The 27,904-nt window shown below is 36.7% G+C and overlaps 1 protein-coding gene across 10 annotated transcripts in view; it reads right to left on the minus strand.

Annotated features, from left to right (window-relative positions):
* The window catches only part of CCDC88A (coiled-coil domain containing 88A), a 77,009-nt gene that overhangs the window by 16,140 nt on the left and 32,965 nt on the right, over positions 1–27,904 (minus strand). For all 10 annotated transcript variants that reach the window (XM_063331155.1, XM_063331157.1, XM_063331156.1 and 7 more), the window contains 17 exons: positions 25,481–25,562; positions 24,640–24,798; positions 22,626–22,772; positions 21,507–21,651; positions 20,586–20,770; positions 18,302–18,439; positions 14,706–15,776; positions 14,047–14,174; positions 10,012–10,153; positions 9,202–9,378; positions 8,511–8,672; positions 5,431–5,708; positions 5,092–5,235; positions 3,888–4,074; positions 3,365–3,510; positions 2,609–2,701; positions 2,201–2,415 (listed from right to left, as the gene is read on the minus strand). In XM_063331155.1, coding sequence (XP_063187225.1) covers positions 2,201–2,415; positions 2,609–2,701; positions 3,365–3,510; positions 3,888–4,074; positions 5,092–5,235; positions 5,431–5,708; positions 8,511–8,672; positions 9,202–9,378; positions 10,012–10,153; positions 14,047–14,174; positions 14,706–15,776; positions 18,302–18,439; positions 20,586–20,770; positions 21,507–21,651; positions 22,626–22,772; positions 24,640–24,798; positions 25,481–25,562 — 3,599 coding nt within the window. The remainder of the gene's footprint in view (positions 1–2,200; positions 2,416–2,608; positions 2,702–3,364; positions 3,511–3,887; positions 4,075–5,091; positions 5,236–5,430; positions 5,709–8,510; positions 8,673–9,201; positions 9,379–10,011; positions 10,154–14,046; positions 14,175–14,705; positions 15,777–18,301; positions 18,440–20,585; positions 20,771–21,506; positions 21,652–22,625; positions 22,773–24,639; positions 24,799–25,480; positions 25,563–27,904) is intronic.

Below are 27,904 nucleotides of genomic sequence, written 5' to 3' on the forward strand. Positions count from 1 at the left end.
CTGATACGTGCTTGTGACCGCAGTTTGGAGAACGTAAGCTGCCTTCTTCCTGCCTTCTGAAGGACAGGCAGGACATCTCACCTCAGCAGCTCCCTCCAGAACCACCGCCACGCCTGGACACAGCAGATCAGGGTGGAACACAGCTTGCCCAGAACTGCCTTCAGCCGGCGTGGGAAGCTGCAGTACCTGAGTATTTGCACGGCCAAGCGGCAGCTTGCAGGTTTTCTCATTCTTGAGGCTTCTTTCAGAGGAAGCCGCTACTGCCAAGCCGCTTCTTACAGAAAAGAAAGGAGTCACAATATCATGATATTTAGGATTTACAGTCATTCTAAAAGCAGAAGAAATATACTGCAAAACCTGCACCATTACTGGTACTTCTCACATTGAGCTATTCTCTTAATTTTGTGAGATGCAAACTGTCTCAGTAAGATTGTCAGCATTGAACTGGCACGTAATTCATCCAAATTCTATCAAAAACTGTGGTTTCCATGGCGACGTGTGTACTGGAGGAAGTTTAGAATCTAGAATTAGATCAGCCCTTCCAGTATGTGGATAAATACACTGGGATTAAGGGGAACATGAACAAGGTCCATGGAGTAGAAAATTAATGAGGTCTGAACAACTTCAAACCTCTTTTGAGGATCAGCCACCGTAACTTCAGCCATGGCTCCACCAGGAGGGTAACTGCACGCTACAAGGTCCCAAGTATCATGCAAAGAAAACTGTCACATAAAAGAGCCTTCCAGAAGATGAAATCGCTGACACAGATGCAGATGGTCTGAACCGAAGCGTGCACACTCGTGATTCCAACTAACGCACTCGCAAACACATCCACTGCAGCTCCAGTCACGGCTGGATTCCACAAGACTCCCAGTTTATATGGAAAAGCAACAGCTGCCTTTTTAAAAAGTCAAAAGTACCTGTTTTGAACCTTAACAGACCCTCAGTCTGGAAAACACTAAGCTTCACAAACTGACACGTTAGCACCAAAAGTGATAAAACGTACCCTCAAACTTACTATTTTCTTCAGTTATTAAAAAAACTACTCACAAATCTGACTTTAAGTTTTCCTGAAATAGTGTTTTTAGATGTTTTTAACTTTGACTAAGGTTCTGCAATAAGCACAGAAGAAAAAAATACATCATAATGACTTTAATAGTTTCTAACGGAGCAAATTCATAGCTGGCACAAAACTCAGAATATGGATCTGCTGTCTTTTGAAACCCAAGACACGAAATTTTAAAAAAGTATTGCAAAGATGTTAAGTGAATGTCAATACATGTGTATTCTGATGCTTTTACATGCATAGCCAAAATGCTTTTGGTGCGTAATTATTAAATAGAAACATCACAACCTGATAACTTGGCTGTAATATTATCTCTCAAGTGTTGAGAAATTGGGCATTTTATGATTCATGCCAAGAGCAGACAATAAAAAAATATAGATATTGAATGTACATACTGCACAGAATCTGGCCTTTCATACTGTGGGCATCCTAAAATGATGGCTCTCAGGCTCTTCAAGGTTAGCAAGTTGTGTCTGGAATATTTGATCTATTCACACCTCTGTACCCTCCTCAGTCTCCCTCTCAGCCACTTAACTCTAATCTTTAGGATCAATAACAATTCACATCTTTCTAACGAGTTATGTCTTTGCATTAACGCTTCCTATTGCATATTTAAATATTATCAAAGTACTACACCGTTGGTTTTGTGAGATGCTGGACAAACACCTTCAGAGAGAAGATCTTTTTGGCAACTAAAGGATGTTAGCACAGCCACAGCTTGGAAAGCACTTCCAAGACAGGGGGAAGGATTCATGCTGGGACAAGAGGGAGAAACAAAATAGGGCACTGGTAGTGGCATCTGACATGCTACCCAAAATTCTGCTCGTCTGACCCAGTAGCCGTGCTTGCTTCATCTTACCCAAGCACTGTAAATGTATTTTAACATTTACATTTAGAGCTACAGAAATGCTAAGAACTAGTTCCTGGCCAAACACTCAAGGAGTTTGCAAGAGGTTAGTATAAATCTGTCATTAATAAATGAATTCAGGCTTTGTTCCTAAAGACTTTAAAAAATTATCTTTAAAAATCCTCCAAAACACACAGCCTTCTCTGAGCACGTCTTAATTTGTAATCACATCAGAAAGATATTTAGCAAAGGATTATTCAAAGGAAAAAATGTTCTGCAGTACTCACTACTACTCTTTTTGGTCCCCAAGGTCTGGCCATCTTCAAGAGAGTTTGAGCCCACAGAGGAACTATCCTGACTGTCCTGGTGGGGCAGCTGAAGAAATCCTTCACTGGATTCTGAACGGGTAGGCGTGAGGGTCACGGACTTCAAACGTTCTCGATTAACATCCTTCTTAGATTTTATCAGCTTCCTCATTTTAAGAGTAATCCAGTTGCCCCTTCTGTTATCAAGAATACAATACATTTATTGCATTCATAATACATATGCCTTCAGACTTTTCCTAATTAGTATGCAAGAACACAGACATAATTCTGCTCCCCTGAAGTTTAACAAAATCTTGATTTTCAGCTGGAACAGAATAGGTATGTCATGGTTTAGATTTGTGTTTATTTTTATATCATGTTCATCATTACCTTCTTGGTGGAGATGGTTCATAAAATTTATACTGATCCATTATCTTCTCCTCCAATTTCTCCTTCTGTCGCCTTAATTCATTTAGCTTGTCACTGCAAACAGAAATTGATGATAATGTATGCTTCAAAAATGTATATATAGCGTGCGAGTAGCATGTTCCTTTGGATATCTGTTATCTCAAAGCTGTCACTTTTCATGAGGGATTCTTATATAATTCTTGTTTCTTATTGAAAAATTAAGAAAGAGACACAGGAAACAAGTAGTCTTACATTTAATGTTATGATATAAAATTGAAAAAAATTCCATTTGCCTTTATCACACAACAGACTTTCCCCCCTTTTTAAATAATAATAAAGTACATGTAGGCTCCAACAGAACCATTTAGACGATCACATTTCCTCTTCTCGAATTCACTAAAAAAAGTTTACAGATTACAAAGAAACCTAGGAACACTGCTTGTAGAAGAATGAGGAATAAATAACATTTCTATTCCTCATTTTCGTCATCAGTAATAAACACAGTTCAGTGATCCTTTAGATCCAAAAATATAACGTTCATAATTTGTGTTATCTGCTTTTCACATATAATTTATATTTTTATTTTAAGCATTTCAGAAGTAGCACACACATTAATTTCTATATAAAACAGAAGCTGGTTTTGGTTTTTTGTTTGGTTGTTGTTTGTTTTTTTTTTTAATAAAAAGGTATTAGTGTAACTGCCCTAATCACAGTAATTCCATTGTTTTAAAAACTCACATGTACTGCCTTTGCTCTACATGGAAGAGATCCTTGCTTTCCATATTCTGCTCAAGTAATGTTCTATTCTGTAGCATTAGTGTCTGAATTTGATCTAGTAGATGTCTGTTTTCCTCCTCCAGATTTCCTTTAAGCTGGCTAAGCAGCTGTTAAAACATACGAAATGGTACATGCATATATATGTGAGCATATTTTACACACAGATAATGAGATTATCAAGAAAACTTAGGTCTTAAAGGATTCTGATAGTCAAATTAAACAGAAAACTTAAGTAAGTCATGACTCAATTGATAAAAGCCTCTGATACTTTAAATAATTTAAAACAGTTTACCAAAAAAATGAGCCCACATTTTTGTATTGCCTGTACAATAGGCAAATTAATTTGTCTTCAGACCCGCTTCATTATCTATAAACCAAATGACTAATTCTCAAGGACTTCATATGATTTTATGAATCTACAAATACACTTATATCAATATTACAGTGATACCAGTCATGAAGAAATAGCATAATTCTCACATACCTCACATTGATTATTTAGTTTTGTTGATGTAATATCCAGTTGTTGGTACTGTTCTTTGAGTTTAGAAAACTCAGCTTCTAATCGGGTTTGTTCTAGTTTGGAATTGTTCAATAATGTTTTTAAATTCTTATGATCAGTTTGGAGAACTTCATTCTCTCTCAAGAGCTGACTGTATGCATGAGTAAGCCTGGAATTAAAAGACACCAAAAAAGAATACACGCAGATGGAAGGAAACGTATTCATGACCCACATTCCCTCTGAAGCATGAAATTTTCAGGGCTCTATACTACTCCATATAATGCATACAAAAATTTCCTAGTATCTCCTACTGTAAGTAAGTCATCTCTTAGTCTAGTTTTCTTAGGTATGCATTCTGCCTTTAAGCCAAACACTCCAGGTTCTCTATATGTTTAAAAATAAAGCAAGATTTCTAAATGAAGACATCACAACTAGTTTAAAGATGCCACTTTTCCAAGAGACAAGAATCTTGCAAAACGGCTAGAATTTCTTGCCAACATAAAATAGCAAGGAAATAGGAACGGCCTAAACTGGCAATCACCGAGATTGCATATACTGACTCCTGGGCTCACGTTGTCCCTACCAGGCCCTGCCATGTCCCTGTCTAAAAACAACCTCCGGTTCCTACTAATCCTGCTCACACAATGCCAAAGGTAGGAGGCATTTAATTGTGAGCCTCTTTGACAGATGAACAAGTCTTAATGCCTCTGCTGGAGGGTGGAAGTATCATGCTATGTAAATACTACTATTAAACCCGACTACTTACAGCAAGCTATACCTCTGCTGCCGGGGTCATGCAGGGCTTCGCCACCCACCGCATTTCTAGTACTACATTTCTACCGTCATTAACCTCACTTATCTCGCCTCTTCAGCACGTCATGCAGAGTGGCTTGCTCCCTCTACAGCTCACAGCCATACTGCACAGTGCTCGGCTGGACACTCCTCAAGACACTATGTAGAATTCAGTATCCTCAGGATATAATACTTATTTTTTGTGGGTTGGTTTTTTTTTTAGTCTTGTTCAGTTTTTCTAAAATGACTGTATTGCAGACCAATAGAATGGAGTTGCTATAAGGTATGGATCATAAGTGTCCTGAATTGCAGCATCAGATATTAAGAAATGTGAGAGACTGTACTGGCAATTGCTCAGAGCTCTACTAATACATGTATCAGACTTTTTCTTTACCTTTCATTTTCATCACGAAGTTTTTTACACTCTGCTGCTACACTTTCATGTTTTTCATTTTGCTGCAGCATTTTCTCCTGTTCTGTCTTGAGTACTTTCTCCAGTTCTTCCAGCTGCACTTTCTGTTTCAGCAACTGATTGTACCTGCAAACAAAAATCATATTTCTTTTTTTTTGGAATGACAAGAAAATATGGATATTTTTTGAATGGGTGATCTTTCAAAGTTTTAAGATCTTAATGTTATATTTAAGTAATACTAATTTTATTCATATAAAGCATTTTTTGCCTTTTGGTCAGGAATTGCAGACTCTAATTTTACTCATGCATATTAGTATTTACCTATCTTCTAAGTCCTTATGCTCCACCTCCAGATTTTTGTGTGCAGATTTAAGACTTCCATGTTTAGCAATCAGAGATTCATACTCGGAAGCTTGGCGTTCATGCAGGTGTTCCAATTTCTCATGATCTTTGAGAAGTGAATCATACAATGATTTCAGATCCTCACGCTCCTTGAGTACACATTCGTTCTCATTTTCTAAAGTAGACTGCTGGATCAACAGTTGTGCATTCTGATTCATAAGAGATGTGCTTTGAGAATTAAGGGTGGAATTTTCAACCTGCAGTCATAAACATGTGACAAGAGTTGCAAATTAATTTCATAGTCCGGATTATCTTGTCTATCTCCCCCTACCAAAAGATTTCTTGAGTTTAACCCTTGGCATCTTAGCAATCTTCTTGTTATTCCATTACCTGACAACCTTTAATGGGAACACTTGTGTTCTTGTATCCCTTTAGACAATTTTAGACAACTGAAAGTATTCCAAGAATATTTTCATGGCAGTATTGCAAGAAAGCACTTAAGCATATGCTTAAATTGACATGGAGGGAAGCAACTTATTATCTACCTTCAAATGCCTGTTAAAGTGCTATCTAGATGAGAGGCACATTTTCCTCTGAGCATTGACAGCTCTAGTATCAAAATATATTAGAGAAATGGATCGCCAGTCATCCTCGTATCACAGAAGCCAAATCCAGGATATGACTACAAAAAAAGGAACTTTCATAACAGCATAGATTTAAAAAAAAATGATAATCTTTATTGTACAGAATCTCTATTGTCACCATAAAATCCTTATTGTACCATATATCCTTTACAATGAGACTTCAAACAGTAGCATCCATTGAACAGAGAGAACGGGAAAGAAAACTGCACCTGGAAGGAACTACCCATATTCTGTTTTACAGAGGAACTGCCATTCACGGTTCTCTTCCAACACCAGTAATGTCAGCTGATCACTTTACGTACGTGTTCTGAGATCTGGTGGAAAGTACTCTTCTTGTAGAAGAGTACAATTTCTCCGATGACTACCTCAGAACAACATTAATGTCCATTAATACAGTAATGCCTTCAACATTAGACAGAAGAAAAAAAACAAACAACAAAACCACTTTACTTTGTGTACCTCTGGAAAGATCAACCTAATCTATAATCCTGAGATATCTTGAAGAATTGACAATAGCTAACATGCTTGTCGTCTGACCTGTCTTAGGATAGCTTCCTTCTCTTTCCTGTTCAAGAGATGAAACCCACAAATTACTGAGGCTTCTAATACCCACAGGGTATCTATTTAAGGAAAAAATCTATCACTCCAGTGCATGCTGTTACTAAGGAACAAATCCCTTTCTGTTGGAACTGCAGCATTCTTTGTTACAGATGAGAAAGCTGAACCTTTCACTGGTAATGACGTAACGTCTGATGGCAAGCGTATGCTGTGGAACTTCCCAGGCTGAACCCCCAGTTTGATTTAGTTCAGAATTCCCAGTTATCCTTTAAGACATACTTTCTCCTGTATGTTCCTTATGGGTATCAGAAGGAATAGCAGAATTACAGTTGCTTAAGAAGTTTTGATATAGTCCACGTAGATCAGCTTAATTGGCACTTCAAATTTAGCTAATAGTTAATAACTCATTTTCATGAGCATATTTCACCTTTCATTTTGATTTATAGTTGATATAGAGTTGTCTCGCAACTTGCCTGAAGCTATGAGCAACATCATTCAGTCACCCCCTGCAACAAAAATGACATTGCTTGGTTGCTTGGTGAGGCTCACCACCAATAAAAATAAGAAGTCAAAGGCAGAAAACACTTCCTCTTCCCAACTTACTGCCTCGATACTTTCAAATATCTGCAGTTAATTAGTTCTACAGGTTTATCAGAAAGGAAAGGCCTGTGTGTTGTGCAATTCACGACGCAAAAAAGGAACTACACAGACATTCCTGGTTTTTTTGACAAATGGTATTACAAAATACTCAGAGAGTTCTGAATCCCAGAGATATAGTAGCCTCATGTGTTTAAAATGGTGTATTTCCATGCCCACATCCACTAATTTTTAAGGACTAGAAGAGACACAGTGCGTGCACCAATGTTCTGTTTTGTTGATAGTCTGGCCAGCCACACAGGGGAGTACTGTGCACTGATTAGATTTCAATGTGGTCGATGGAAAGTGCATCTGTGGTACAACTGTGTTCTGCTTTCCAGAAAGAGACAGGGAGATGACTTGAGGCATTCACAAAATGCATTATTTGTTTACTCATTTAAAGGCTCCTTCACTCCAACTTCCATTCGCCCTCCATCATTTCTGACATTGTTTACTATTTCTGCTGAATTGTGGACTTTGTATTCCCCTCTTTAAATAGTTTTGATTCTTAGATCTCCAAAAAGCATTAGATCCGTTAACAAGAATATTTAATTTAGTGGAGAAAAAAAGACAGATATATTTAATGACTCTGTTAAAGTATGAAGAATGACATCTGAATTTTGGCCATAAGAGCTGCAAGATTCTGTGGGCAACCATTTTTATAATTTCCATGGTCACACATTACCTTTTTTTTGCCTCTGAATTATTTGAATTCATTCTTCACATATTTATGTAGTTTTCAAGGGTTTGTGTTTTTTTTTTTCTCAAGTCTTCTGTACTTAATAACAGCTTGATTTTCCTCTTAGGTATGGCTTTTTTTTTTTTAACCTCTATTTATAAAAATAGACAAAATACTAAATTTATTAGAGTCTCTTTGAACACATTATTTCCCTGACCTAATTAGGAAGTAAAGAAATTTAAAAAAATTATCTTAGACAACTGGATGAGAGAATCTACTCTACTCCTAAGTATAAAGTCAAGAGTTTAAGTTGGACAAGCAAAGGATTTAAACCAACTTCTAGAAATGTTATTATTCATCAGCAAACAAAGTATTATTTGGCTACCCTTCGTGCAGCTTATTTGCATTCCTTTCTTTTCCATGTCTGTACCAGAAGCGAAATGTGACTTACAATACATTATTGCCATTCACTTTAAAGCTTTCATTTGAAAAAAACTTTTGAATAAATATTATTTTTCAAAGACCAAATAGGAAAATATTACCTGCAGCTTGGCATTTTGAGTTTGTAGAGTTGTATTTTGTTCCTGTAGAGAAACAGTCTGTCTCTGAAGTGCAAGAATCTGAGCCTGCAGATTGCTGTTCTGTGTCTCAAGTTGCTTTAATTGTGTCTTCAGTGCTTGCTTCTCTGCCTGCAGTGTAGCATTCTTTGAACATTAAAAAAAGATAAGTTGAGTTCACAGCTGCTTACTGAACTTCAAGAAAAAAAAACAAACATACAAACATTTCTCCAAAAGAAACAAAGCAGAATGACTTCACAGAGATTTACAGGGTGGAACAAAACTGTAAATCACCTTATATAAAAGTAACACACCGTAATATTGTCACCACAGGTTAAGATTGAAAAAATTGGGTAACTAATATTGTGCCTATGGAAAAACAGTAGAGAAATCTCCATGACTCATGTAAATAAGGATTATATAAGAGGGATTTAAGAGATATCTGTGGATTCAAAAGTGCAAATTTGGGTTTCCACATTTCCTTTTAAAGGCTGGTCAAGTGCATCTGTCAGAGCAGAATCCAGCTGCGTCACAAACTATATTTAATTCAGATTCTGCTTGGTACGTAAATGAGGTGATAAATTGCATACCTTCTTAACAATACTCTCATTCATATTACTGAAACAGCGCACAACAAATAATTAAAATCAGAATAATATTAAAAAACACATCTTACGTTCCTTTCTACTTCAATTAATCTATCTTTAACTTTCAGTAATTCTCTAGTAGTTTCCTGATTTTCTTTCTCCCACTTATTGACAGATTGATTTTCTTCTCCACTTCTTGGAGGAGAATTCTGAACCATCCTTTCCTCTTCTTGTCTTTGCTTGAGAGCTTCGTAGTTCTTTTTCACCTGAAATTATTTAGGACAACTCGCATTAGGTTTGGAATTTTCCATTTTCTACATCCTAATTTATTACATGACCGTACCGCTTTTCAAAGAACAGAAATTGCTGTGTTACTGTATTTGTAAATTTGCTTTTTGTATATGTTTGGAGAGATGATGTACAAATTCTTTATGAATATGGATAGCTCAACCCTAGCAAACACATCTCTAGCAGAAAGAGACCTTTATTTCCTCTTTTATTTCAGTGCTTTTAACTGTATTCCCCAACATATAAAGTCCTACAACCAAGGAGATTGTGTGTTTTGGTTTTTTTTAACCAGCCCATTCAGGCTGTTCAAGGTAGATCAGAAAATGTAACTGAAAACTACTACTTTCGGCATTCCAAATCAAATCAACTTCAAATTATTTACACACCCGACATTCTGAATGACCAATGAATAAACTCCACAACTTTTCATGTTATTTCAACACTGGGCCCGTATTATCGCAGTCTCAAAAAGCAGTCATACGTTTGTCCTGTTTTATATTACCCGAACAATGCCCATCTTTTGCTGTCTTACACAAAAGGTCAAGCGTAGAAATAACAATAGCTGGTATAGGAGTAATTTAATCTTACAGAAAAAGTGTCATTTTCCTTACTGTTTTAAGTTCCTGACGGAGTTGCTGGTTTAAATTTGTTGATTCTTCTAAACGAGCTTCCAAAGCAGCAATTTTTTCTTCTTTTATTTCGAGAGACTTCTTAAGTGTAGATTCTAATTTTGACTCCAGAAGCTTGTACCTACTGATGAATGACATCACACACAAAAAGTCTGTATTTCAAAAAATTATCTGAGGTATTTGAATTGCAAAACATTCTGACACAGTAGCCTCATAGCTACATTCAAAAATGCTTGAATGCTGACTCTATTCAAAAGCACAAAGACACCTCAGTATTAGCATCAAGTCCTATGTCTAAAACAAACAGAAGATGGTAGTGAAAACCATTTCTGCAAAACATCAGACATACAAAAAGGCATGTTCAGCCACAGCAGTAGGGCGCTGACTTTATTTGGATCATTAGCGTGTGTGTGATGACAGCACTTCCTTCTGGCTCCGCTCCAGCGAATCCAGCAGGGACCTGGACTAAATTAGAAAGTGAAGTATTTGGAGAGCAAGATTTTCATCAATTTCCACTTCCTGCCAGCTCACAAAGAGGAGGCACGAGGGAAGGAGATGGAACACAGTACTTCGCAGGTGCATGCTCATTTGATGTATGAATGTGCAAATTGCTCACTCAGCCCAGCTGCTGATATTTTAAGACTGTTACCACTCCCGACTTGTAAACCTTCCATTTTTTACCATAATTACAATATTGTAGGGCACCTAAAAAACCCAAACCGCATACTTGGGAGAGAAGCGGTCAGATTTAGAATATATCCGTTTAGAACAGTGTCTCCTTTTTAGAAAATACTGAAAACCACACTCGTTAATCACTTTTAAGCAGTTCAGTCATTGTACACGTGCTCTGAATCTGGAAAACATCCCACTTCTCCACACAGTAGGAAAAACGAAAACAAACCACTAATATCCCAGTTTTTAATCTTGACTGTTGAAGAATCCATCAGTTTAGGGAACGGAAATAGATTGCAAGAGACTCCTGAATGAACAGCATTAGATCGAGTCAGGAACTGGAGCAGAAGACCAACGGTAAGAGAATTAATAAGTAGAAAGCTGTCCAGTAGCATCGTGTAGTAGGATAAGAATCCTAGATTTTAAGGTATGACAAGTAATTCTTGGGGACTTAAGAAACAGTAGGCAGTCTATGACTAGTAGAATAGATGGCGTTTCATCTTCTTGAGTTGAAAAACATATTCAGCTACAAATAGGAATTTCTATTACTGGGAAGTTATACGATTATGTAGAAAGCAATGAAGGAAAGAGACTAATAGCAGAGACCAAATATCCAGTTTCCTTCTGAACGCCTAAATAATGCAAGATGGTACAAATTTTCAAATATCTTTGAGATCTGTGTATTTCAGACTCAGGGTCAAAATCCATAAGCCTGTTTGTCTAAAGACTGCCATTTGAAAGGCAACAGGAGACGGAAAAAACTTCAAAGTTAACTCATCAAACATGGTCAGTTTAGGCCCCAACAGAAAGAATCTCAAGTGCTACCAAGAACATTCAGCAGAAAACGCAAGCAGCTCTCTCCAACCAGGGAGAGAAAAACTGCGCATTTTTAATTTCTGTCATCAAGATGAGAGAAGCAATTTTGGCCATAATGAACCTAGCTTTCTACAGGCCTGAAGAAATAATTGCTAATGCCTCACCTACATAACAATATAAGGAAAGAAATCCGGGTACCTTTTGGATGAATAAAAAAGTTGAGAATAACGGAAAGGCAGGATAGCGGCAGACCAAAATTTCAAACCAACCAACGTTCCCCACTTTGAAAACAAATATTGCCCATTCACAACCTCTCCTGTTCTACAAGAAGTTTGGGAAGAAGCTCAAAACAGCAGCATAGCCCAAATTCCTTCACATCTAAAACTATTCAGCCACCAGCCTGAGCTCTGAGCTAGGCTTTAGATAACTTTCTGGGTAAGCTTCAAGATGTAATGCTTACAGCATACCTCCCCCTATATCAGCCTGAATAGGCACCTCATACCCAGTGTGACACCCAAATATCTTGTACCATCAAATATTCCACCTGCATTTATGCTGCTTTCACACGGTCAGTGCTGGACAGTCAAGTTTGCCGTGAACACCTTTCTAGACAGGCATTATCTCCTACTGCAAGGCAATCTGCAAAGAATTAAGCACGAGCTGTTCTTACGGCAGCGCAGCTGAGTAGCTCCAAATTACAAGAGATATAATGCCAGCAGTAGGCATTTGCCAAGTGCAGGTCAACCAGTGTGCAATGCTTCAGCCTGCTCCCTGGGCTGTGCTCTTAATATATAATACATACATAGCAAAAAATGCACAGGGACTCCTTGAAAAAGAATACCCACTAGAAGAGAACTACGGGGACGTGGGGGAAAATGAAAAGAAAATGAACTCATTTGTTTAATTCCCACACACAACTAACCTGGAAGCAAAGGAAGAAATGAAACGGGTCACGATAGGTGCCAGAAGTATGTTAAAAGTTCATTTACAGATTATAATTTAATGAAAGCTGGATTAAACTCCACAGTCCACAGAGACATGTAACTCCAAATTTTCTTCCAAATTATAATTTATAGATCCCATATAACATCACTCAGTAAAATGCGAAGGAAACACTACTATTATATGTTCCAAAGTTATAAGTCATATTATGTCACAAACCAACTAACCTATGACAAGTGAACCTACAACATTTGATCTTCTGATCTTTGTGAAGGACAAGTGCCATTGTCCGGAAAGCAGAAGTAGACTCAAATATTTTCACGTAGTGTAATTTGCAAAAGCATCTTTACAGAGCAATATTCTCTCCCTTTGCAGGAGCACTCAGCCCAACCACTTGGAACCTACATCATTTAGAAAAGTGGTTCTCAGTCTGGACTTCTCCATCTAAGCAGTTTAAGCTTCAACTCAGATCAAGGACTGGTTTTTCTTTGCATGGTATATTCACCTAAGGACAAACCAAATGCATACTGTGCACTCTGTGCTACACAGTAACGCTTAAATCAGAAGAAATCACACCAGTCAATGTTCTGAGGACTTTTCTTGACAGAAGAACTCCTCATCTGTGAGCTGAGAAAGGTAGATGAAAGACAGCAGCAGAAAACAAGAGGTGGTAACAGATTCTCCCTACAGGATTCTGGCACCGCCCCAGTAACAGAGCACTGGCAGCAAGAAAGGGAAACTGAAGAAAAAAAAAATAAAAATTGTTTGGTTTTCTCTTGATGCAGAAAGGCCCAAAATCAATCTACGTGTTCATGACAATCAATTGTAATAACAGATCACGACAGCAGCTTTTCTTTTCTTTTTTCCTTTTTTTTTTGTTTTATAAAAAGCACAACTGAATAGCCTCGTGAAAGACAGACTGGCTAGAAGCCCATACGAGTCTGCTTTTCTCCTGTCACAAATTTTCCCTAAATCCCTGCAGGATAAGACAGAACACAACACACAGTAGAGGAAACAGATGTCAGGATAGCAGCTGCTTTGTAACGGCAGGTGTGGTAGAGCAACAGAGCCACTGCAGAGTTTTGGAGACGCTCAAGCACTGGATGCTTCCACACCAGCGCGAGTGGGACTGCAAACAGCTTCCTTTTGGTAGGAAAAATCAGACGGAAACAGTTGTAAGGAAAGATAGAGACAGTTTAAGGTAACCACTATGTGACAAAAGCATAAAAAACATTTCTATCAGTCAAGCAGTCAAAAAGGAAAAAAAAAAAAAACCACACTTTGGGCCTACTATCTTTTACTGCTGCTAACTAGAACATAAACCACTTCCATTTTGCATTAACTGTATCTACTGACATACTTCAAGAAATGTCTTAGTAACGAAGAGTGGTGACTCACTTTCACAGACAGCCGAACGTAAAAGCACATCAACTACCTTTTAATTTCAAAGAACAGCAAGTTCCATTTTGGGTCTATTAGTGTGCCTTAAAAATCGAAGGGTACACACAAAACCAGCCTGTAAAACCACTTTATGCCTAAAAAACCCCAAATCTCTACACTCTTCCAGGTAGGCCTTGCCATTCTCACCTGTCATCGCTGCTCTGTTCATCGTGCAAGAGACGCTCTTTGTTTAAGCCTATTTTTTCAAGTTCGTGGGCAAGTTTTTCCAGATCATTGTTCATTTGTTGAGTCTTCAATTTTTCATTCACCAAGTCCTTACATGGAAAAAAATTACCGGCAGTATTATCATACAAATAATGTAGTCTTAATTCTAGAAGCACTGAGGCAAGAGTCCTTTATCACTACATGACTTGAATAACTCAATGTCAACCCTCCTGTCCTTCCAATTGCTAGCCTTCAGCTCTATCAGACATTATGTTGTAATTATAACAGGATTTCACTGCTTACTCTCTTCCTTTCTGTAGAGCTTCCCTTTCAAATTTCGTCTAGAACATTATGGCGAAGGGGAAACACTTCAGCCAGAACAAATGCTAACGTGAAGAATCTGAACAATGTTCATTTAACAAAGGCTCCGTGACAGTCTCTAAGCAACTTTACCGAATTAAGTGCAATATGGTTCTATTATTCCGTTTGATTATCTAACACTTTCCCTATTGTAACCATTAGAGATGCTAATAGTATACAGCTTAAAGCATAAAAAATACAAACTTTTTTCAAAAATACAGCTATAATTTCTCTACATTACAAACAGATTATGACAGGAATGGTAATTAATTTCTGTTTACCTCTCGTAAAGTGACAAGGGTTTTCTTATCAATGGTAGCTCTTTTGACAAGTTCTTTATTTTCTTTTTCTAGTTCTTTCAGGCGTACACATGACTCTTTATATACGACTATTTCTTTAAATAGAGATTTATTTTCCTTTTCCAGATTACTGATTTTTACATTGTTTTCTTCTAAAGTACTATCTTTAATTTCTGCTTGTTGTCGAAGCCTTTTATTTTCTTTTTCTAGCTGTTTCTTATCTTTTTCCAGTTGAGAAGTCTCTTGTTCTAACAACTTATTCTCCTTTTCCAATTGCTCTAGGCGCTTACTAGAGATTTTTAACTCCTCTAAATTCTTTTGCAGAGTCTGATTTTCAGTCTCTAAATCCTGTAATTCACTTTCTAATTGCTGAATCTTCTTATTGCTGTTTTCAAGGGCTTTCTGTAGCCTCTGGTTTTCCGTGTCTAGGCCTTGGTAGCTGACTTCCAAGCGTTCAGTTTTCTTAAACGAGGCTTTCATGAGTTCAAGGCTCTTTTTAAGTTGCTCCTTTTCACTCTCCAGTTCCTTATTTTCTAGTTGTAATTGCGCCACTTTAATGCTTGTACACTTCAAGGATTCAATTGTTCTTCTTAATTCCAAATTTTCTTCATCAAGTTGTGAATTCTCCTTTTCTAAGGATTCTAATTGAAAAGTGAGATTTTTTAGACTATCCAAAGTTTTTTTGAGTTTTCTGTTTTCCATTTCCAGGTCTGAGTTTTCTTGTTCTAAGGCCTCGATCTTCTCACAAGTAATTTTTAAGTTAGTAATTTTTTTCTGTAATAATTCATTTTCCTTCTCCAGACGATGCAGCTCATTCTCAAGTTCTTCTGCTCTCTCCCCTTTCTCTTTATAGTGTTCCAGTTCTTTCCTGACTTGCTTTTTTTCAAATTCACTCTTATTTAACTTGCTACTGGTCTCTTTAATAGACTCATGAAGGATTTTATTTTCTTTTTCAATTTCTTTCATTCTCGCTTCAGCACTGATTTGTGAGCGTTGTCTCAGAGAAGCTACAGTTTGATTCAAATGTTCATTTTCTTGTTCTAATAGTTTAATCTAATTTGGGGGGAAAAATTGTAAACTCTGGTGAGCGACAGGCCAACAAGTAATTACTTCCACATATAAACTGAAAGCTACTAACATAATAAGATTACATCACATTTCTATTCTATTTTCAGTTTCAGAAAAATTTCTCTTCCTCTACTGGTATTTAGTTGCAGCATTACAAACATTGTATACGTACACAGGTGGAAGTTTGACAACAAAATAAGTCAAAGTGAATCTTCAGATATCTTCCTCTTGGGTATTAGTAGATAATATAACAATAAAACTAATGAAGCATAAACAAAACGGAACAAATCTCTATTTCGTAGCTTCATTTCATTTTCATTTGTGTCTACCCAGATTTAGATTATTTTTCTTAAACTCTGTAATTTCCAGAGACGTGTGTCCACAAAGAACAGAAGTGCAGTCAAGTTCTAAACCAAACTGGAGACAGGGGAAGGTGTGGGGTCGCAAAAGTCTCTTTATTTCACTTGGGAAAAATAGAGGTGATCTGTGGAATATGAGGGCATCCTGATCACAGTCAGTAACATTTTGGGAAGAAACACAAAGTTACATTTATTTTTGAGTTAAAAAGAACCCTTGGACATGCCGTTCCAAAACAGCTTCCAGGGAAATTAAATCTTATTAGAACTGAATTATTTTCTTAGGTAACATATTCCCAGATCTGCTTCAAGGATAAAGGCAGCATTTACATCTTAATTTTTAGTATTTCTTGACTTTTTCAGTTACTCCAAATCATTTTAAATTATTTGGGTATGTAACAGTAGACATCAAAACCCAGAAAACTGTTTAGATCAATATTTGAGAACACACTAATAACATAGCATAAGGGATGTTTCAACAATAAACTGTTTTGGAGAAAAGCAAAAGTGCTAGTTCCAAAGGAAAACAGACTGGGAAAATTACAGACTGTTCTTTCATATTTAAGTCTGAATGTAACTATTAATTACAAGATCTACAGCTCGGTTCCCAGCAATAACAAAATGTTCTGAAACGATTAGTGACAAACTAATTAACAAGTGCCTAAAAACACAACTCTGTAACACTTCTTTACATAATCGGGTATGTTACTGAACACGCACAAATACTTTCCATGAATTCTGCTTCTACGATCCAAACTTAACAGAAAATCATGATCAATGCCTCCATAATTTTTGATTAAATCAAATGAACCTTGTATAGTCGACTCCGGTAAGTTTCAGCACAGGATTTGTAAAAAACATGAAAGAGGAGCTGTGACGGGTTAGCAGCATAAGTATATTATTTTTAAGCAGAAATAGTCACACTGAAATGTGAGTCCTACTCTAACACATTTAAAACAACATACATATCCCTGATGGTTGAACTGGGAGTTATGAATTAGTCCAGAAAGTTTTACTCCTTTTTTCCCTAGAGTATACTTCTAACACAAGATATAAATCAATTATTGTAACAATGAACACTTTTAAACTAGACAAACTGACATATTTTCTTTAAAATTATCCCAAATGTTCTCTTTAAATGAAAGTAAAGTTTCAATTCAAGCTTTTTTTTTTTCCTTTCTTTCTTTTTTAAGTCTGGAATTTCATTTACAGATTAAACTGTGACTTTAAAAATTTTCAGGATTTTTGAAATACAATATTCTGTATTCCAAAATACCATACTTTTAAATTAAACTTAAAAAAAAAAGTCAATCTCACCAACAAGTATCAGTGGAATTTATAAAAGACAACTACAGTTCTAATTCTGAAGGACTTGATTACTAAATATGGGATTTCCAGAAGCTTCCGTAATTCTTGTTTCCTAGTGGTTGCCTTCCACAGGTCCTCTGCAGAGCCCTTTAGAAGGTGTCGGCCCCCATTAGGTACGATACACTGGTGACGTTCAGTACCCTCCCAAACACAGCTCAAATCTTTCATAAAGACCCAGATGCCAGTTTCTGGAAATCAAAAATAAATTCTGCTATCCACCTACAAGTCACAGACAGAAAACATTCTAGTAGAAGGGAACATTATGGAGCTGGATATGATGGCTGCTACCGCAGATACAAAAGACTGTGAGCGACACAGGAGGAAGAGAGTCAGCAGCAGAGCGGCTCTGCTATTCTGGTCTCCGTCAGGTCCCTTCCAGGGACAGGCTGCTGTAATTCTCATTAATACTCCGACATTACTTCAAATACTGCCCAGCTGTCTGGAACCTGCTTTCCTCCATTGAGAGGTGTCTGGCTTACCTCCAAAAGTTCCCTATTTTCTGTTTTGGCTGAGCTACGCCCTCTAAGCAGCTATAGCAAATGCACAGCCCATGAAAGCCATGGAAACATTACAAAACACTAAAAAGTTCTAAAACTAACAGTAAAGCCTCAGCTAAAAATGAGTCACGCCTCTCCCTGGCAGCAGGTCTTAGACAAGCTATTTTGCTGCAGAATTGTCCTTTTAGCAAATCTGCAACATTTACAATCCCTTTATGCCTGCAAAAAAGTACAAAAGGAGAACAGTACAGTACAATGCAGCACTAAGACTTTTGATTCTGCTACTCACCTGTCGCTCAGAGTTTTCTCGAAGAGTTTCAAGCATCTTTTCAAGCTGTGCTTTTTCTTTCATCAAATCTTTACTTAAATTTTGACTGTTCTGAAGACTTTGTTTCTCTTGGCTAATTTCATTCTCTAGCTCTTCAAGCTATGGAAAAAGAAACAAATTTTTTAAAACTTACTTGAAAATGACAATAGTATTACTTTTAGCTGAATTAAAGGTTGCCTTCTAGAAATGAATAAAGAAGATTAAAGGAAAGAATAAAATGGAATTTTCTATTCTTTATCTGAAAAAATTCATCTCTTCTAGGAGTAAGTTTACTTCTGCCAGAATTTTCTCCCTGGCTCAGATCACATCCATAAAGTACTGTGGCATAAAAAAAAATTGGTCAGATTTTATTAGGCTCTGGATATTTTCCCAAGCATCTTTTTTTCTTTTAAAATTCCATTTCAGTGAGATTTATACCGCTCCTCCAAGTCCCTTTTTAACTTACAAGGGTCAAATATTGTTTGATCTTATTTAACTAGTTCAAGAGATGCTCATGATGATTCCTTGGGAACTAAATATACAAGTTTGTTTTGTCAAATGGGTCCAACTCTCTTAATGTCACCCCACAGCAAAACTATTTATGAGTGAAAATGACTGAGTGTGATTTTTCTCTCACATCTAAGGTATAATTAGTTATTTGGAAGCAACACACTGTATTTTCAAACAATCATCTGCTGGAAGGTTTACATACTATGTGAACTCCGTCCACATTCCCCAGTCCTAGAGGAATCCAGACATAACTCTGACCCCTGGCAGGGGGAATACGTTTAGAAGCAAATTATCTGAACTATACGTTAAGTTGGTGCTAAATAGTACTGAGAAATAAAAATCACAAAAAGGTAGCAGAATGAAATTTGTTCCTCAGTGAAGCAATTTGTTGATCGGAAATATGCAAAACGCATGGCATCAACTAGGCCAGGACCTGAATTAAATCCTTCTCTGTGGAAGAGAATACCAATGCTTGGGCGGTCCTTTGCTTCCCTCTGCCTCTTCCTCTCACATTCAGATTTTCCTGGACCCTTGCTTAGCAGGCCAATGCATGTTTTACAGGGATATTGGCACTTTCGCTGGTTTTTGCAGAGGAGGAGTAACTGGCTCCGACACCCCGGCAGGGATGCAGTCAGCCCCCCTCTGGGAACCAAACTTGCCCATCATCTGCCCAGTGGGCACTGGGAGCTCCTGTAGTCACTGTATCTTGTATCTGTTAAGACTCATCCTAGCGGTTTAAGAGAAAGCGTGTCCTGGTGGCAGCAGACTGCGTATACAGGATTCAGATTTTTCAGATTCACTTTTTTCAACTTCACGCTTTTTGCTGAAGTGATCACTGTTCAGAACATCGTTTTTAGGGGCAAGTGAGAAAAAGGACATGTTGCCAGACATCCAAAGTGGTAAGAACAGTATCAGACAACCACAAGGACCTACTGTTGCTTGCTTCTTATACCTGTTCCTTTCTGTTGTACCCTCCTCGCTGCCTTTCTGGTACTGTACAGAAATTCAAAGCAGCACACAGGCTGCTGCAAGAAATACCATGTTGTTAAGAAATCAAAAAGAGTACGGAAGTATGGAATACAGAAGGGATTTCTTCAATTTACTTTTTTTAATTATCTCTTACCCACTCATCTCTAAGAATGGTCTCTCTAACATAGCTTTTACTTCAGCAAATATTTCAGAAACTTTAGACATTTCACTCCACTGTAATTAGTCCTCATATGTATTTGATATACGTGATTTGGGGAGTAAAATATTGCAGATCAGCACAGATAAATCTGGCAAACTCCTCCTCACTTGCTCATCAATTCCTCGTCCCATCTTCTCTCAGTTATGGAGGACGTGACCAAGTTTTCTGCTTAGGTGAAGACTAGCTGCTATCTCTATGTACACATCCTTTCCCCTGCTGAATAATTACAAAAATTAAAATAACGTTCTCAAGTATCATAAAAACACTTTCATTACTCATTATGTCCCCAGTATTAACACATTGATTTTTTTTCCCTCACTGATAAAAGACCTTTCTGAATAAAATGGTCACATTCTTACATCAATAAAAAAGCATAACTAAACAAGAGAAAAACCTCTCTGAGGTGGTTTTCTTTTTTACCGTAAACTTACAAACACCATAACACCATTTAGACCCTAGTAATACTTCACCCAAAATAACAGCAACTCATAAAATTGCCCTTTAGGAAGAAGATGGTAAGGAACATTAGGCAACTCATACACAATGCAAACATACAGTGATGATTACCTTTTTGCTAAGTCTTTGGTTTTCTTTTTCCATTTTCAGAATCCTTGAACTACTGCCTTCTACAGAACCCACTGCACTCTGTAGTTCTTCCACTGTCTTTAGCAGACTTTGGTTTTCCATTTCCAGCTTCAGTAATCTGCTTGATGTCAGTTCATTTACTTCATGACCAAGTGACTTCTGTGGCACTGTAAGAGAAAAACACCATTAAAAAAAAAAAAAAAGGTTATTCGTACCTGGAGTTCTTGGACTTTGCATTTTTAGACTTAAGAGGATTTAGAAGCCTTTGACAGTCCTCCAATACCTCCTGGGTGAATAGAGCTAGTTAGAATTAATGACCCATCCTCCTTACTCGACAGACAACACTGCAGATGCATAAAAAGAGATGTCCTACTCATCCTACATTTCCCAATCACAGCAGAGATTTGTTTCCTGCAACTGAGGACGTATCTTGAAATTTCCACAAATCTTTTGTATGGGATGCAGTGAATGACCAAGTATGCTATACTGGAAGAGTCAAAGTTTTTACTGTAGTTGTCTCTGCAAACAATTACTCTGAGGAGCCTTGACAAACCTTTCTTAAGAACAGTAAACAAGAAGACTCATGATCTGCGACTACACGATATAGACGTTCGAATGGCAATACGGTGTAAGTCCAAGGTATTTATAGGTTTTACACCTCTGATTAAGTGAACAAGAATCACAAGAATGAGACTTTTAATGTAGGATATATCTCCAAGGCCTGTGTGAAAAACACAAACACAACAAAAACAAACACAAATGTAACACTCAAACTGGTGCATCTCTCCGGAGGACAAAAGACACTGTACTTTAGAAGTCAGGAGCTGTAATTTCCTAATGCTGCCCAGCCTCTGAGCTTTCAATTTTTCTGTTTTATCAGTTTGCAAGTATTAGTATGTTTACCTTCAGAAAGTTCAGTAGTCCTATTTATCTGTTCAAGTTCCCAGCCAAGATGCAATGATTCATCCATACTTTGTTTCTGAGCCATTTCTAGAGTCATATTTTCCTCCATGAGTTCCTCAATCTTCTTTCTGTCCATATCACGCTCCTTAAAAATTATTTCACATGTAACTTTTAAAAAAAATATGTCTCAACACACGCAAAATATTTTAGTATCTAGTATGCCACAGAGAAATGCCAAGCGCTTTTTCTGATTTGCTAATACATAGTGAGACACAGGGAAGAACAGGCAAAATAACGGAAAAATTAGAAAAGTGTAACAAGCAGTAAAGAAAAATATGCAGAGAAGAACCTCTTCTCATCATAACCTATGGTAATGACTACTTATTCTTTTTCAAAGTTCACTTCTCAGAACATCAGGAAAGAAAGTACGCACAATAAGCACAGCTTGGTAGCACACACAGAAAAAGAAATGGACAAAGAAGCAAAATTTTACCTTCTCTAAACTATCATAAGACTACTTTGACGCGAAAAGCTGTAACAGGACTGGGTCCGTGACAAGAGTGTCTTGCCCGGCTCTTTATAAACCCTTTTCCCTACCTATGCTACTTTAACAGGAATGAGTTGCAGCTGCAGCTCTCGATATTTTGCAGCAAATGAAAGTAATCAGAAGATAATAATCTGTCACCGCTTAAGGAAAACTAAAAGAAAACACAAAGCACCCAGGGAAATCATGACTTTCTATTTTAGAATATTTAGGTTTTGGGGAAGAACTAGTTAAAATAACCTCTTTTATCTAAGTATTTAGTGACAACAGACTACCTTCACATTAAAAAAAAATTGATCTTATCATTCTTATTAATGAGTCTCTATTTCTTATCATATTTTAGCTGTCCAATTAAACACTGTACTGCCTTAAAAAGAGTACTGCCTTTGCAATTTTTCCTTCCCTAGGCAGAACCAAAGCTACTGCAGGAAACCGTATCTGGAAAGTTTTACAAAATCAAGACATTACCTTCCCCCTCTGCCACACCATTTTCACTGTAAGTTCTTATTTTGTTAAAAACAGAACTAAAATTCAATGTATATCAGTTGTCTTTGCCATTCTCCATTTATACTTACCATCTCCATATCATGTAATTTAGCTTTTAATTGTAGATTCTCTTTTTCTAACTCATGTAATTTATCAGAACGGGCTCGGGTCCCCTCTAATTGATCTTCCAACATTGTCTTTGTTTCTAGCAACACTTGATTGTCTTCCTTTAATTCCTGCAAGAAATAAGCAACAAAAAAAAAAATCACAACAAAAGTATTTCCTTATTCATACAAACTTTGATACACATCATAACTAGTTTTAGAAACATTACTCTAATGCCAAAACATTCATTTGGAAGCTGTAACAGACTTTTTGAAAGACAAATTTACAGCAATTTTACGTAACTTAAGAGAAATTAAATAGTGCTTAAACCATTAAGAATAAATAAGGTGTTCAAAATTACAATCAAAACAAATATCTCTGTGATTTGAGATGTGACCTGGAAAGATGTATTGCACATATATGAACTACAGCTAAGCAAAAGGCTGACATCAAACAAAAAAATACAGGTGTCAGGCTCAACACAAACAAAAAGAAGTACTTCGCACACCATGTAATTGAATTGTGGAGCTTACTGCTACATGATTGTGTAGACGAAAAGGCTTACATGTGTTGAGAAGTCATCTAATTCGTGCAAGGGAAGGCCAAAAAGCTCAAAGGTACCACCTCTGAGTATGATTTTCCTAAGCAGAGACTGGTGGAGGCTGCGAGAGCACAACAGGAAAGTACCACCGAGTGCTTGCCCTGTTCCTTTACTCCCCTCTAAACACCTACTATTGGCCACTGTCAAAGACTGGAGACTGATGTAGATGTTCCTTTCAATCCATGATTTATTATCAGACCGAACTGTGATATGCTTTATTTCTGGTAAGTTTTGGATGAAGGATCTACAATTGAACATTAAAGAGACTTGGGTTTTGCCTTGCAGTTTTTCCCCTCTCATCAACAGTAGCTTTTATGAGTAGTAGCTATTTCATGCTGTGACATATGAAGTATACATTCATTAAAAAGTTACAAGTTTTAAACATTCAAAGAAAGAAGTCTCTTTCCAGAGGATCCTATATCACTGATCGTTAGTATTATGACACTTTTCAGACATGATAACTAGAATATTGGGGATATTCTATCATGTCTAGGCAGCAGTTCTGCGGGAAGAAAATCTGTAGGTCACCACAGATCAGTGTTGAGATGTTGCTTAGAAGCTGTTATATTAGAAAGCATAGAGAAAAGTAGACTTTCCACTCTATTCAGAGCTGGTGAAACCGTCTTAGGGACTCAACTTTAAGAAAGATATGAATTAAGACAGAACCTAGAGAAACGAAAAAACCCACACCTTGTAATAAAGAATGCTGTGGGGCTGTAGAGCGCAAAGAGCTAGAAGAGAGGACACCTGACATGCCACGCTCTTCAGAGAAGAAAAAGGCTGCCATGACAGACTGCCGACACATCATCACTCGGGTCTTAAAGCACCAATTAATGCCAAGCATTCATTTGGAGTGGTATGGATATATAAAAATACCTTCCTTAAAGCAGAAGGACTGAACGAGTTTCCCAAGTTCCCATCCAGGCCTGTGTCAGTATCAGTGCATCTTTCCTTGGTATATTTTATCCATGGAATGCCATCGTCCTATTCTCATTTATGTGTATAGCCACTCTCAACACTTGACTTAGAAAACTGTCTTCTATTAGAAGACCCACATAAGGAGAAAGGAATTATTACATTTATAGCATATTTTTAATTAATTCCTCCTTGGGTTTCTCAATACATAGCATATATCCTAAACAGAGGCTCCTACTGATCTTGCTACCTCAGAGCTATGGTGAATACCGCTGACCTTAAATGGAACTACATGCCATTAGACACAGGGACTCTTACCGAAAAACCTGTGATTTGTCACAAAAGACTGACTATCATACATCCCAGAGCAAGAAGCTGTAACAGTGTTTTTGCGTCCCAATGTTTAAGTCATCAAAATTACTTTGAAAAAGCTACAGCAAACAAAAAGTGATGGTTATTCGGTAATTTTTTCCTTAACGTACCTCCACTCTAGCTTTGTAGAATTCAATATCATGCAGCCTCTCTTTATACCGGCTGACTTCACTTTCAAGCTTGTCGACTCGAATTGCCTTCTCACGGAGAGCATCTAATTCATCTCTATACACTCTGGCAGAACGGGCATCTGAGAGTAAATTCATATTCTAGAAAGTATGAAAACAAGGAAATTAAAGGCAAGAATACTGGACAGTACATGCTGAAGGATAACACAACTGCTTCATTATTTCAATTGGGGTTACAAAATAAACCACAGAAGGATATCATAAGTTAATTCTGAGAAAGGTAAAGAAAAAACCCATGTATTTTAGAGGTTCAGTCCACATGATATATTTCCAAGAAAACTGCATTGGCCTTTTTCAAGGAGAGGTATTTACACATTTGTAAATTTCAAAACAGCACCTTTCTACTACAGATAATATTCTCAAATGACCCCCAATAATTTTATACACTCATATCCTAATAGTAAATGAATCATATGTTTTCCCTCAGACTTCAAAACATAAAGAAAACCAGACAAAATTTGAGTGCACTGTTTTTGAGAAGTATTCAGCGCACATACACTCACAGGATATGTTGGGGATAAATTGCTTGAATGTGGGGAAAAAATTAGAGAAGAAATACTAACTTAACTCAGAATATTCTTCCAGCATACTACACCAAATAAAGGAATAACTTACATAAGATCATGCTCAGACTGCAAAATTTTAAAATGCATGAAAATATACTTTCTAATACAAAAAAAAGCAGGGGAAAAATCATTCTGGTGGTGGCAGCTTTTTTTTTTTGCCCACTTTTTTTTAAATTTTAAATTTACAAAACCCATACCTCTTGCTGAAGTCTCTTTAGTTCAGCTTCCATCTGTTCAAGTTCTTGTTTACAGTCAAGCAACTGCTCAGTCTTCTCCTCACTTAAAAGAGAAAACACAACACAATTAAACATGACTACAAAACTTGGTAATTATCATCTCATTTGAGAACAAAACATGGAGATTCATGAGACTTCCCTTATTTAACCCAGAATTTCATGGACATCAGACTGTAAAACTTAGGTATGCCATTATGCTTTAGATATTCTTTAGGTTTTAGTCTATATCTAATCTTTTTAATTTGGTCAGATTTTTCATAGTCCTTTAAACTGTCGTTCACTAAGATTTCATACTTACGTGGGACAGAAAACATTAGGGTATAAGGTATAATAAGTGATTCTTTTGTGATAAGGGATTTTTTTTTGGTAAAAAATACCCCAGAGAATACACATGAATGCGTACCAGGAGATTCACATCCAAAAGTAAACTTAGAATAATTTGAAAATATACATTGAGAAGGTCCAAATATTTTCCAGGAGAAGCAGACAATGGTCATTGATGCATCCTGTCACAGATCAAGTAAATCCAATTTTAAAAACACTTTCATATTTTTGTAATTTTTTTTTTCTTACAGAGAATAATTAAGGTTTTCAAGTGCCTTTGCTCATTAAAACAAGGTACTGCTTAATAACCTTAATTTTATGAAACGCATCATGAATTTTAATTTTATGGAAACACCACAGTGTCTACTTTAGTCTATTCAGAAATTTGTAATAAAAACAATTTGACATAGAATACTACAATTTTTACAAGACTCATTCCTAACATCCAGCTAACAATTATTTCTCAATGCTCAAAAAATGAGTTTGTTAAAAAATGAGTTCATTAAACAATGAGTAAGTGCAGGGGAAATATTTAATTCACTCAAAGACACAGAATACCTAATGTTCGAAATACAACTGCGCTTCAGAACAAACAGTATTCATGGCCGAAAAAGCCTGCCATATCCAAAATGTTATACCCTTGAAAGATATATTGCATATTCAAACATGTTACTATATAATTTAATATTTTGGAATACAAGTATGAAACAAAACAGAAGTAAAAAAGGGGGAAATAAGATAATTTAATGGACTGAAATCTGTAATACGATCTAAAAGTAATCATACTTACAAAAATTAATTTGTTTTAAATAAAACTAGAACAGTTATTTTAGGAAATGAGCCAGTCTCACAATGAATGACCTTTTTGCAACCATACATAGTTTCAAAAAGGTCATCAACAGCCTACAAGTATACAAGGGTTCACCTGCAACACCACTGTCCACAGTAAATATCAAAGCTTTCCCTCTACAGGGGTGTTCAGAAATCATACAGAAATATAAATGTATTCTGTATTATGTTAGATACGACATATTTTCTATTAACATTCATGTTCCTATACTGTTTTTCTATATAGAAACACACAGGACTTCATACAGAAAACCAGGTGTGCAATTTCCAGTTCTGGAGTTTCTATATTATAAGCCTCAAATTGCTGTTTTGCATCCAACTGTTGGTATATGGTGCTGCAAAGAAAAATAATCTTTACAGATCTTTTGTACGAAATTATATTAGCTGCAGTGCATGCTAAACCAGATATGAAGGTTCATTGCCAAAACTAGATTATAAATAAATTCGAAGCTGAATATTTTCAACTCTGGAACAAATCTAATTTTGCCAAATAAATGCAGCATTTAATAGCAAATGCTACAGACAGAAGTTCATTTATAAACTCTAGTATTTTAAATATACTGCTACGTGTAAAGGAAATTTATTTACAAATTGAATTCAAATAGGAGTGCAAAATGTGAAACGTTCCGAGCCATCACTGTTGCCCTAATTGCATGCTTCAGCTACCGACTAGAGAGGATTGTACTAAATTATACAGAACATACCAGTGTTCACTGTTTAGGCTATCTATTAACTGTCAATCAAACTAATAACAGCAATTTTTTCACTAATTTTCTTGGTGCAGCTGTTTATAGAATATCCTGGGCGGGCTCATTTCAGTAGACACATAATAATACAGACATCAGAAAAAAAGAGCCGTATCTTTTTGTCCTCTGCTCTTCATGAAGACCGAGATGTAGTGGGGGAAGGGGATCCTCTGAGTAAATCAACCAGATACTTAATCCAGCCAGCTAGAGATGATCTGATCAACAGACTCTGGTAAGAGCAGACCAGCAAGCTGATAATTGTGACTTTATGCTACCTTCAACTTTTAACTTAATTTTACCCGTCTCCACGAGATGAAAAACCTTTATTTGTGCTGTTACTATACGTATTGAATCTTTTCAGAACCAACATTTGCATTTTAAGTTTAAACTGCACATACCCCACTCTGCTAAAAGAGCATTACACATTGCTATAGGGAGAAACAGATTCTCCACTGGCCTACTATCA

The sequence above is a fragment of the Chroicocephalus ridibundus genome, chromosome 3 (assembly GCF_963924245.1).
Source record: "Chroicocephalus ridibundus chromosome 3, bChrRid1.1, whole genome shotgun sequence".
NCBI classification, from domain to species: Eukaryota; Metazoa; Chordata; class Aves; order Charadriiformes; family Laridae; genus Chroicocephalus; species Chroicocephalus ridibundus.